The sequence below is a fragment of the Lactuca serriola genome, chromosome 5, assembly GCF_051521515.1.
Source record: "Lactuca serriola cultivar US96UC23 chromosome 5, Lser_US96UC23_V15, whole genome shotgun sequence".
Taxonomy (NCBI): Eukaryota; Viridiplantae; Streptophyta; class Magnoliopsida; order Asterales; family Asteraceae; genus Lactuca; species Lactuca serriola.
Window position 1 is genome coordinate 341,880,441 of NC_136412.1, and position 12,870 is coordinate 341,893,310.

At 35.2% G+C, this 12,870-nt stretch overlaps 1 protein-coding gene and 1 long non-coding RNA gene across 4 annotated transcripts; one reads left to right on the forward strand and one right to left on the reverse strand.

The window, feature by feature from the left end:
* Nucleotides 1-5,825: 5,825 nt before the first annotated feature.
* LOC145055397 (uncharacterized) lies at nt 5,826-8,841 on the forward strand. 2 transcript variants are annotated; one of them, XR_013685177.1, is made up of 4 exons: nt 5,826-6,660; nt 7,641-8,108; nt 8,218-8,307; nt 8,422-8,841. It is a non-coding gene; the product is annotated as an uncharacterized LOC145055397 (long non-coding RNA). The 2 variants fall into 2 exon arrangements; XR_013685176.1 differs by having other exon boundaries at nt 5,832-8,108.
* An 865-nt stretch (nt 8,842-9,706) lies between these two features.
* On the reverse strand, nt 9,707-12,064 carry LOC145055398 (mitochondrial carrier protein MTM1-like). Of its 2 annotated transcripts, none has more exons than XM_079003705.1 (9): nt 11,702-12,064; nt 11,469-11,543; nt 11,244-11,375; nt 10,995-11,165; nt 10,799-10,916; nt 10,466-10,560; nt 10,217-10,372; nt 10,046-10,104; nt 9,707-9,969 (listed from the first exon to the last, which is right to left on the reverse strand). In XM_079003705.1, the coding sequence occupies exons 1-9, from the start codon at nt 11,849-11,851 to the stop codon at nt 9,837-9,839; spliced, it is 1,089 nt and encodes a 362-aa protein (XP_078859831.1). In that variant the 5' UTR covers nt 11,852-12,064; the 3' UTR covers nt 9,707-9,836. The 2 variants fall into 2 exon arrangements, with proteins under 2 accessions (XP_078859831.1, XP_078859832.1); XM_079003706.1 differs by having other exon boundaries at nt 11,668-11,842.
* Nucleotides 12,065-12,870: the final 806 nt, after the last annotated feature.

The following is a 12,870-nucleotide window of genomic DNA, read 5'->3' on the forward strand; positions in this document are numbered from 1 at the left end:
GAAAGAATGTCACACTTGCAATTACCAAGTACATGTCCACCAACCTTGAACAATTACTGAGATTGAATTCGTACGATCGTTTAAATTCAAAAATTAACATGTTAGCCGTTCACAAAAAAAATACGAAGACCACGATCAAACTTTCTCACAACTAACTTGCGTATATAATATCTATAAATAAACATCGGATAAAATACAAAATAGTAAGATCGAAAGAGGATCAAATCACCTTGAAGATCCTTGAGCTATTAAAATCAAAAATATTCTGAATAATTGGAAGGGATATACAGTTAAATGAAGAGATCGGACATGAGTTTAGTAGAGAGAATCAGGGTGGAGGAGTAACATAAAGAAGATGAAGGCTAACCATCGAGAGAGACAGAGAGAAAGAAATAGCATTGGATAAATTGAAGAATATAAATACAAATTTGTAGAAGAAGAGCGTGAAGATAAGGAGAGTTATAACTGAATTTTTCAAATTACTAATCTAATCTCCTCAAATCAAGCATGAAATTGCAGTTGACAGCTAAAATTTTCGGATTTATTGCGAACTTTGATTCAATTTGGATTCAATGGCATTTACGTAAATATAAATGAATAAATGAGCGGGAAAACTCGATTTTGGGGGTCCTTAGAGAGTGACACGTGGCAGAGTTCTACTTATTTATTAGAATTAGGATTTTTCAAATTACTAATCTAATCTCCTCAAATCACGCACGAAATTGCAGTTGACAGCTAAAATTTCCGGATTTATTGCATCAGTTTGAACTTTGATTCAATTTGGATTCAATGGCATTTACGTAAATATAGATGAATAAATGAGCGGGAAAACTCGATTTTGGGGCTCCTTAGAGAGTGACACGTGGCAGAGTTCTACTTATTTATTAGAATTAGGATATATATATATATATATATATATATATATATATATATATATATATATATATATATATATATTAAAATGACAAAACTTCAAAAATGGTCCCTGTGGTTTCCAGAAATATCAAGTTTAGTCCCTAAGTTCAAAAAACCTCACAGATGGTCCCTGTGGTTTCAAAACTTTTAACAAATGGTCCTTCCGGCTCACTCCGTTAGCATTTCACCGTTAACTCATTTTTTAATAAAATATTGTAGGGGTAATTTCGTCATTTCAGTTGTAACCTCCTCTCTTTAATATGAAATGATTACTTGCTTGCACATCACTACCCGTCCCTCTCCCAAGAAGATAACCAGTTACAGGTTTAGTCATCGGGTTCATTCCCATCGTAGAAGCAAGAACAGAAATTGGGATTTAGGGTTTTAAGCTGTAGAAATTGCAATGGTGCTATCAATATGGTGTTTTCGAGAAAAATTTGTAACCGTGGAGGACTTAGGAAAAACATACGGTACAATACTACAACAAAACTTGTTTTTTCTTGGTCTATTGTGTTGACGTAAGGAAATCATTGATTTTACTCTTTCTTTTTTTTGTGTTTACAGAAGGTTATGAGAACTATTTCACGTTGAAGATACACTACAGTGGTGTCTTCACCAAAGCACCTGGAAGGAAATACGTTGATGGTGTTGTAGCATATGTAGATTATGTTGACACTGATTTATTTTCAGTTCATGAGCTTGACGACATGGTTCGAGAACTAGGGTACAAAACTGAGCAAACCCTTTACTACCATTTCTGTATCCCTGAATACCCTTTGGACTATGGCTTAATGCCTTTAGGTAATGATCAAGATGTACTTAAAATGGTATCATATGTCCCTAAACACAGACTTATTAGGGTGTATATTGAAACTGGTCAGACAAGGGTAGGTAGTTATTACAAGTCTCCTTCTAAAGTTGTTATTGAAGAGTTGGAGCCTGATAGTGTGTCACCTGAAATGAATAGAAAGAAACCTTGTAGGAGAGAAGCAGGCTCATGTAGTAGAAAGCTTGATCTAAACAAGTCTATGAACCCTGATTATGAGCAGTCACAAGTGTTAGATGTTGATGAAGGCCATGATTACTCAAAGAGTATTCTACCATTTATAAGGTCACAAGGTAAACAAAGTCATGTCATTCAAAAGGAAGTGGTGAATCATGGAATTGAAACTCAAGAAGAAGTGATCACTAGTGCAGTTGAAACTGAAGAACAATTGGGAACTTACCATGTACAGGAACCAAGCTGCCAAGCTGATAATGGAGCTAATACTACAACAGTTGATGACTATGAACCATTTGTAGAGGATTACTCACTTTATGCTGATTATGATGCTGAGTTTAATGTTCAAACTTCATTTGAAAAACAACCAGAAGTGGATTATCTAGAGGGTATGGTGAGTGATGATAGTGGAGATGCTTTCTACTCTGAGAGTGGCCATGGTTCTGAGGATAGTGGAGATGATTCTGATGACAGTGAATACAATGTGGATGAGTCTAACATACAATTTGATGTAGATGTAGACATGAGTGAATTCCATAATGCTGTTGATGTAGATGAACATGGAATCTTGAACAATCATTCAAAAGATGATGGGATTGGAGTGGTTGACTTTGATAATGAGTTGGAAGTTATTGCCACTGATGATTATCAATTTGCAGGATTTCATGAAGATGATAGGAAGAGACTGCTAAAAGAGTTGAGTAAGTCAAGTACATGCTCACATGGAGAGGTTCATGTTAAACCATTTCAGATTGGTCAGGTCTTCAAAACCAAGGTTGATGTTAAAAACTACATGAACTCACATGCTGTAGCAACAAGGAGGTCTTTATACCTAGCCAAAAATGACAAAACCCGGATTAGGGTGAAATGTAAAGGTGTTGTAAGTAAGCCTTCTACAGGAGTTGATAGTGGTGGGCCCTCAACCAGAAGTAGGGCAAAGTGCAAGGGTAAAGATGTAATTGCCAATAAAGGTACATGTCCATGGGCAGTCCAAATATCGAGGGCTAATGAAAATCAGGATTGGTTGGTGAAAACAGTACAGGATGAGCATAAATGTTTGCAAACAAGGGTGGTTAAAGCTTGCACTTCCAGATATGTAGCAAACTTAATTGTTCAACAAATACAGAGTAACCCAAAAATTCCAGTGAAAGATTTACACGAAGAGTTGTGCAAGAAACTGGAGGTAGGAATGTCATTGCAAAAGGTCTCTAGGGCAAAGTCAATGGCTAAGCGTATCATTAGTGGGGACTACCAAGTACAGTATGGATTTTTGAGGGATTATGTGTTGGAGCTACTCAACACTAATCCTGGTACAACAGTTCGGATTGATGTGTATCCAGAAACCTCCCTGTCTGTTACCACAAGAACTTTTAGAAGAATATATGTCTGTTTAGGTGCATTGAAGTTAGGATTCAAATCTGGATTAAGAGATTTTCTAGGTCTGGATGGTACTTTCATGAAGGGCCCTTACCCTGGGCAAGTGTTAACTGCTGTAGGGTTGGACTCAAACAATGACATATACCCTGTAGCATATGCAGTGGTAGAGACAGAATCAACAAGTAGCTGGACCTGGTTCTTGGAACTGTTAGGAGAAGATCTGGATCTGGGACCAAATTCAAACTTTACCTTCATTTCAGATAGACAAAAGGTGTGTACCACCTAACTTTTTTATTACCTTTACTAAATACATTTGGTTAACTAATGTTGATTACATTGACTTTTGTTTAGGGAATAATACCAGCAATGGAGAAAGTATTCCCTAGTGCAGAACACAGGTTCTGTTTGAGGCATATCCAGGAAAACATGAAGAAGCAATGGAAAGGAAAAGACTTAAGTGACCAGCTTTGGGAGTGTGGTAGAGCAACAACAGTCAATCATTTTAACAGAGCAATGGATGAGTTGAAGAAGATCAATGCAGAGGCTCATGCTTGGGTGTCTAAGATCCCAGCAAACACTTGGGCTAAATCTCACTTTAGTGGTAAGTTTCTAGAAATTTATTGAGAATTGTTAATCTTCCCTTTTGTGTGTTTACTATATGTGTAATTGTCTTCTGTTAATATATATTATTCAGGAAGGGCACATACTGATTGTTTGTTGAATAACCTTTGTGAGGTATTCAATTCAAAGCTAGATGAAGGTAGGGATAAACCTATTATCACTTGCTTAGAGTATATTAGAGAGTATCTCATGAAGAGGTTATGTGTGGTGCAAAAGGAAATAGATAAGTGTGAAGGACTTCTAACCCCTACTGCAACTACACTGTTTGAAAAGATTAAGGCTGATGCATCAAAGTATGTGGCTAAATACAATGGGGCAGGGAAGTACCAAGTGGCAAGCACATGGCAAGACCAATATGTGGTAAATTTGAATGATCACAGTTGCAGTTGTAGGTTTTAGGAGATTACAGGTTTCCCATGTAGACATGCTGTTTGTGCTATATGGGACAAAATTGAAAATGGTGAAAATGACCCACATGTTGATGAATGGGTCCATCCTTGCTATAGGTTATCAACATGGAAAGCCATGTATTTCAACAAAATTGATCCATTGAATGGACGTACAATGTGGCCTAAAAGTGACTGCCCATTCACTTTACTTCCACCAAAACATAAGACACAGGTTTGTATTTAAAGTACACAAAATATATAGTATACATGTGAACATGGAATGAATTCAATTTTAACTATAGTATATCAACATGTGTAGGTTGGGAGGCCTAAGAAGAAGAGAAGAAGGGGTGTTGATGAGCCAAACAGCCAAGCTGGTAGATTGAGCAGGAAATATTTGGCAGTCACTTGTTCAAAGTGTCATAACAAAGGGCACAATTCCAGAACATGTAAAGGGCAGGGAGGCAGTGGTGAAGTTGGAGGAGGCTGAAAATTGACTTTTTAGTGGTTATTAGGATGTTGGTGTTGTAGGTATTTAGAAACTTATGTAATGTGTACTTGTTTGAAGATGTGTTAAGAACTTGAAAACTTTGCATGTAATGCTTGTGTTGTAGGTCTTTTTAAAAATTTGCATCATGGTTGTGTTAAGAACTTTATAACTTTGAATGTAATGGTGTGTATGCACTTTTTGGTGATGAATTAATATGTTTTGTGTACTACCCTTCACTTCACAGATCAATTAATAACAATGTACATTTCAATTGCAAATGAAAACCATCTTCAAGATGCAATTACAATACACTTAACAATTACATTTCAAAAACATTCAAGAAATTGAACAATGAACTATAACAAACTACATTCCATTATCATTACCATTACCACTGCATTACACATTAATCTGATACATAAACCAAATACAACAACACCAATTCCAAAACCACCTACATAAACTGAAAGCAAAAAAACCCCTATCCAATTAAAATAAAAAAAAACCCTGCAATGGTTACAAACCAAAAACCAAAACTCCATTACCATCCAAACCTCCAGAAGATACTTAGAGATTAAAATAATACCAAAAAAAAACACCCATGAACAAAACAACATCAGCTGGTAGTTCCACAATTCTGCAGTTACAATGACGACCCTCTCCTCCAATCGATTCATTGATCTTATCAAACCTGGAATCACCACTATTAAAAAATGAGTTAACGGTGAAATGCTAACGGAGTGAACCGGAAGAACCATTTGTTAAAAGTTTTGAAACCACAGGGACCATCTGTGAGGTTTTTTGAACTTAGGGACTAAACTTGATATTTCTGGAAACCACAGGGACCATTTTTGAAATTTTGTCTATTAAAATTGTCTACCTTAGCTACAATAAAATGGCTAAGAGATTGAAATAAATGGTCCGTTTTTTCTATATGTTCAATTTCTAAATTTCCCTTTTTGACATAATTAGTAATTTTTCTGATTTTTTTTCTTTCTCATTAATTTGCTTTTACCCTGCAAACCTTTTTCCTAGATATTGCTTTACACGTGGTTTGAAGTCCCCAACTACCTTCTACGTGTTATTGCCGGATCATTCCACCTTCTCCGTTCCAATGTCAATCGACTGAGTAATAGGGATTAGATTTATGTCCACCGCTTCTTCTTTCTCTTATTCCTTCAGTCTGCACCGCTTCATTCCTTGGATGAAAACAAAACCCACTAAAGCTTCCCACCGTTTTTTTTTTCGTTCTCTGCTTATCTATCTCTCTCCAGTCTTCCATCGGCTGTCTGGGTTGGACCGGCCTCAACAGCTACACAAACCCCACTCTGACGCCATCGCGCGTCCCTCACAATCGATAAACGCTTCTCCACCGTTTGTGCGGTTGAACGTGTTAGGCTTCTGTTGTTAGTTATTCACTTCCTCCTCCATTGTCATCTTCGTTCCCTCTGTTTTGACCTTCTTCAGTTAAACCCCATTCTCTATTCTTTGCTCTCTTTTCTTACGTTTATTTTTATGCTTTCTCTTCTTTAGCCCTCAAAATTTCTGATTCCATGGTTTCTCGATTTCAATTTTCCGACTAATCATGTTTATCGACATACCCTCCTTATGTTCCCTCTCGATTTAGGAAGGATTCAATGGTACAGAAACATATACATCATTTTCTGTCCACCAACTGTTTGATATAATGTCAAGATGAGTTATATTAAAATTTTTGGACTTTTTATCCAATAGCTTGAAGATCATTGAATCTGGCTGGTATATTTCAGACGGTTTATTATGTGGTGTCCGACATTTACGGTTCAATAACCTCACCACTCATGAGCTGATATCTCAATCCATGAAAAGGGTGATTTCTCTTGGGATGGGTAATACGTGCCATCTTCTTCTTTGTGGATTTTCTGTTTTCCCATTTTCTTTTATTTATGCTCTGTTGATAGATTTTTGGAAACAAGGGAGTGGAACACGGATTCACTGCTTCCTAGAGGTGGCAATCGTGTCGGTGGTTCATGTCGAAACACTAAACGGGTTAAAAGTGCTTGACCCTAACCCAACCCATTTAATTAACGTGTCGTGTCAACCCGTTTATTTTCGTGTCGAGTTCGTGTCGGGTTTCGGGTTAGGGCTATACCTCAAAATATGTCGTGTCTTGTGAGGTTAAAAGATTGAGCATGTTGACAGAGTAGGAGTTAGGTAGGCAGAAAGGAAAAACTAATAGTTTTGTTGCAGAATAGATGAAGTCATAACAAGTTCAGATGGCAAAATTAAAAGAGTGGGAGTTGGGGAGGCGGATGACAAAGGTCATGAGGATGCATGAGGATGCGAGAGTGGTGAAAGAGACTGGGTATTTTGGGAGAGAATGGAAAAATTGAAATGAAGTCTTAATCTAGATGGCTAAGTCATTTCAACATTACAAAACAATTCAATTCGAAGGATTTCTTTTACTTATGGTTTTGATTTTGTATCTCTCTAGTTTATTTAAATAATTCAAAATACTTGCATATAAATAGACAGGTCATTTTCGAGTTGGAATTCTCAACCCTAACCTTACCCAATTAATTTTCGTGTCGTGTCGTGTCAACCCGTTTATTTAAACAGGTTGAAATATCTTACCAAACCCGTTTATTTCGCGTCGGGTTTCGTGTTGTGTCAATTTTTGCCACCTCTACTGCTTCCTGTTCTGTTCCTTTTACTTTTCAATTTGAATAGACATGCTGAAGTTTGTAAAGTTTAGTTTTTGAAGTAATTGTCAATTTTGTTCTTCATCTACCTATTTCTTCAATTTCTTTTTGTTCTTTTGTCTCAGAAACCTTACTCTTGCTGTTTGAATGGTCTTTTTTTTTTCCAGTGTATGTGTGTATGGGTGGAATACAAGAGGTTCAGTTCACAGCCCTGTTATGTTGGTAATGTACCATATAGTTCCACCTACTCTATCTATAATTTCATTTGAATCTTTTATCTTATTGCTTTACTGGCTCTATCTTTCTATATTTCCATTTTTACCCTTTAATACCAGTTAATATATCTAACCAGGAACCCTATAATAGAGAGTCAAAATATATTGACGTTAGGAAAGATACACAGAGTAGAGTTAGTAAAACATGTAAATTCAGTAGGTAGACCATCATATACGTATATACCTGCTTATTGTCAGCTTCATTAGGTGGACCAGCATATACCTCTTATGGGTTTATGGGAAGCTAGCAGTATTGTACATTTATGGATTTACCCTTGGGTTCAGTTTTAGACAATTGAGGCCCTTTAATATGTTTCGGCACCTGAATTGGCATTGAGGTTGTACTTACATTGTGCAAAGGTAAACTTATTACCTGTTGAGATAATTTGACAAGCACAATTCAAACAACAATCATATTTATCCCATTTTCGTTACTTTTATTAACTAAAAATCTATTTTTTTTATACAGATACGGACACAGATAAATCAATTAACAACTTTGTTTTGATTTTTAAAGGAATCCACTTCTTATTCCCTGATATGTCGCCTCCATATAATGGTAAGTCTCAGGTCTAAGGGATTTTTGATCCGCCTTATTGTGAATGGTTTCTATTCAGTACGGCTAAATTATCTCACATTTGTTCGTAATAGTTCAATTTGGTACTATTTTTAGGTACAAAATGGTTTTAAATCCCTGCACCATATGCCGTAATCAGAAGCAAAAGGGCATTAATTATACAATGAAAGAACTTTCTAAGATGGCAATGGCTTATTACCAACTAAATTTTGAGTATCTTCACAAGTTGGCTCCACACTTCTTTGGTGCAATGGACCATGATGGCGATGGCAAGATAGAACTGAGAGTTCTTGGAGTTTATGAGAGAAGATCCAAATGGAGATGTTAGGGATGTTCATTTTTGTTGATTTTGTTTTTTCAGCATTTGGATGAAGAGTGTTTTAAATAATATGTTATTTGATGATTTGATTGCCTACTGTTATTGATGATTTGATCCAAATCTAACCCCCGCTATGCCGGGGCTCTTTTCTAGTTATTACTATGACAAATCCAATCATCTAGTTTTATTCTTGATCATTCACTAAATCTTGCTTGGTATGTGTGGTTTTATTTTTATGGATTTGGTGGACCAACAACATGGCTGTTGGAATGAATGTTGAAAACTGAAAAATGCAAAACTTAAAGCAAAAACCACATAACTCGGGATCAAATTAAATTAGTTCTGAAGTGATATCATTGTCACAGAAGAACAATTTTCATTTGGCTATTGTTATTTTCATGTCTATGCGAAGTCCACATTCAACAATTGTTGATGACATTGACATGTGTGTAGACTTTTGGTTAGTTATAGCTTTACATCAAATTTTAAAATTCTTATTTATTTATATTTTTTATTTTTTAGTTATGATTTAAAGAAATTAAATTTATTTTGTTGTTGTTATAATTTAAAATTCTTTTTCTTTATATTCTATTTAGTTTAAACTTTAAAGAAGTTAAAACATAACAAAAAGGTGTACATGTCATTTCCGCTTGATCGATAAAAATTTGCTAGGATGGAGGCTTCAAAATTGGTTTCAGGTACTAATGTGCTGCTATTACTTACTATAGCTGTCAAATGAAACCAAAAATTGTTGTATAGTAACAATATTATAATATCACTTTTTAAAAAGAAAATTGGTAATAGTTAGTTGTTGACCAGCATCAAACTATATATATATAGGCTTTGAACCAGGTGAAGAAAAAGACTAGGTTCCATTTCGATAATATATACTAGATAGATGAATGAAATTGTTTATTTTCATGAATCTGTCCATTCTAATGGAACAAATTTACATATATATATATATATATATATATATATATATATATATATATATATATATATATATATATATATATATATATATATATATATTAAGAAATCAGCAATCAAGGATTATACTTTACTACAATGAATCAAACCCAAGAGATTGTGGGTCTGATTTAGAGTTGCAGGCATTTCATTTCCTTATATGTAAATTATCCAAGAAACACATGTTGAAATACACAGGAAAGATGGCATGGTTTTCTTTCTAGTCTTGTGTTGTGTAGGTGTGTAGAGCATACTTGACAACTTCATAAAAGGACACGACAATCCCAACAGAAGGACCCGTGCGTCCAACACGAGGACCAACTCCTGTGAAAAGTCCCTTCATTCCTCCATCCCTGTTCCATTATTAAATCAAACATTTCTAATCAACAAAATCAAAACTAAACATACTAAGATAAGATAGTTACATACCTCCATATTTCCACTAGTGTCTGTCTTGTCGTCATCCTCAATGCTCGGACTCTATCCTTCTGAAAATGTCAGTTGAACTACATACACATTAGTATTACCAACATAACCACTAGCTACATATATACAAACATGTTTTTTCTTTTTTTAATGCTTACATAACATAACATATACCTCTATTTGACGGCGAGTCTTTGCAACATCTAACGGACATGTTGAGGCACCCGCAACGACTCCAGCAACAAAACCAGCAGCAAAGTTTGCACCAACAACAACACCGACACCACAAGTTTCATGGCCCCCCCACATTCCTAGTATCCGTCTCCTCACCTGCACAAACACAAAGGAAAAACCACCGATTAAAAAAAAAAAAAAAAAAAAAAAAAAAAAAAAAAAAAAAAAACTCTTAAAAGTCTTTCTTACTGGTTCCAGGGTAGCCCAGCAAACCGCAGAAAATGGAACATCACGAGATAGTTGTGCCCCGAGACCCGTCCATAAGAATCGAAAGCTACGAAATGCTAATATAATTTATTCAAATTTAGCTGAAATCTTCAATAGATACATATCTACAGTTTACAACCTCTTAACTTCAAAATATTTGTGATCTATGATATTAAAAAAAAAAAGCATTGGAAGGTTAACCCAATACATTAAGACCTAGATTAACCACCTTTTGACGTATTACCAAAAATAACTTTGATTCAATAGTTTATGAAAGTATATTGTTATCTCTTGCATTGAACAGAAGTAACTCACAGCTATTAAGGTTCTTCATGTTTGTGTTTGTGTTTGTGTTTGTGTCTGCAGAAACAACCCCAACTAGCGTCTTCCATACTCCAGGAAGCTTTGTACCATGTTGGCCATCTTTAAATGCCTATTATAAATAAAACAATGGAAAAGTTCTTTACAGAAGATGTTGGTATAAAACCAAAACACATGCTAATATTATTACCTGCATACGAGTTCTTGCAAGTTCAACAGGGTAACAAGTAACACAAGCCAATGAACGGGCAACAGAGCCTGCAACTAAGGGGACATAAGGTGTCACACTTGGAGCATTTTGTGATGTATATGCTTCCATATAGTTTCTCAATATATCATAACAAGGCATGTAGATACCCACCTAATATTAAATAACAACCATACAACAATTATACAAAAACTCTAAAACAATCAATCTTTCACAAAAAACACTTATTACCGTGGGTACTGCCAATGCTAAACTTGCGTTTGTGCCTCTCCATAGTCGGGAAAATCCTTCCTCATGAATTACTTTCTGGAACACATCTACAGTGCCTTTATATTGTGGGAAACATTTTGTATCGTGTAACATCTGATAACCAAATTAACACCGATTAAATTCAAAATTAGACACTTGGACCACGCAAAAAAGTTTGATCAGGACGAAGAAGAAGGTTTAATGTACTGTGTTCGGTTCAAAGCGACATGTGGAGTGGAGGTTCTGATATGGAACACCAGCAGCCTGAGCTTGCAATCTAGTCTGCATAATCAGGCAATACACGAAGCCAATCAATTTTCCCGATCAAATGAGGGAAACTAATACAATTGGCATCGAGATCCACAACCAGAGTATTGTAGAGGTCGAGAATGAAATTGGAACTAACATGTGTAACGAAAATAATCGAGGAAGAAGAGGACCTTTGCCACATCGAGAGGATTTACTATAAGTGCAGATAGAAAAGCGGCTCCAGCGGCGGCGAACGCCCTTTCTGATAAACTCAAATTGAAGTCAGGCGACGAAGACGTTGTCTGATTCGATTGAAATGAAGAAGAATTTTGATTGGGCATATCTGCTGAAAGTTTTTCGCTAATTCAACTTCAGATGATGATGATGTTATGCCTTTGAACAGCTACCACATTCCTTCAATTGCTTCTTTCGTTCACATGAATGGAGATCAAGTGTTTGATTAAACACCACGAAGAGGGAAATTGTGGTGCTGTTTGAATTGGTTTTAGTTTCCATGGTGAAGACGGTGGAAGGTGTTAGAATGACAGAGTGCGTGATTCCTAGCGTGGGACAAAAGCTACCAACATCGTATGTATCTCTATTAAAAAAAAAAAAGAAAAAAAAAAAGAAAAAAAGAAAAAAAGAAAAGGTACCTCATACTTCACAAACATTGTAATTATTTTTATAAATATAGTGTTATAAAAACAAAAAAGAAATACTACTTGTGATATTTTGATCTACTTAACAAATATTTTTTAATTATATTTTTTATAAAATTATTTTCTAAAACATAATAAAAAATTAGGTCAATCACCAAAATAAAAATCAATACCACAGATAACATCTGTGATGATGACGCCATTTGAGAAACAGTGATGTAAACAAAAACATCTTTATTTTGAAGAAAAAAAACGCAAATGCCATCTATGAAATCGTAGTTTTTTCAATGAAAATACAAAAAAGAATCAATTTTTTGAAGTTTATTTTTTTAGTTAGAAATCTCCAAAGTTTTCTTTTGTTGTGGAAATGGTATTTGAATATTTGAGTAAATTACGGATGGTCCCTGTGGTTTGAGGTAATTTGCACGTTGAATCTTAACTTTTTTTTTAACTTGTACTGTGCTTATAATGATGTCATCATTTTGGTTGGCATCCATAGCTTTTTTCTAACAAAAAATAACTTCATTTTTTTTTTGCATTTTTGTAGATAAAACATAAGGTAAATTACACCAATCGTTCATCGTGCAGGTGTCAAAAAGCACGTTTAGTCCCTATTTTTAAAAATTAATTCGGACCATCCCTCATTTGATTAAAAGATGCACGTTTGATCCCCCACAGACATAAAATGACTATCTTGCCCT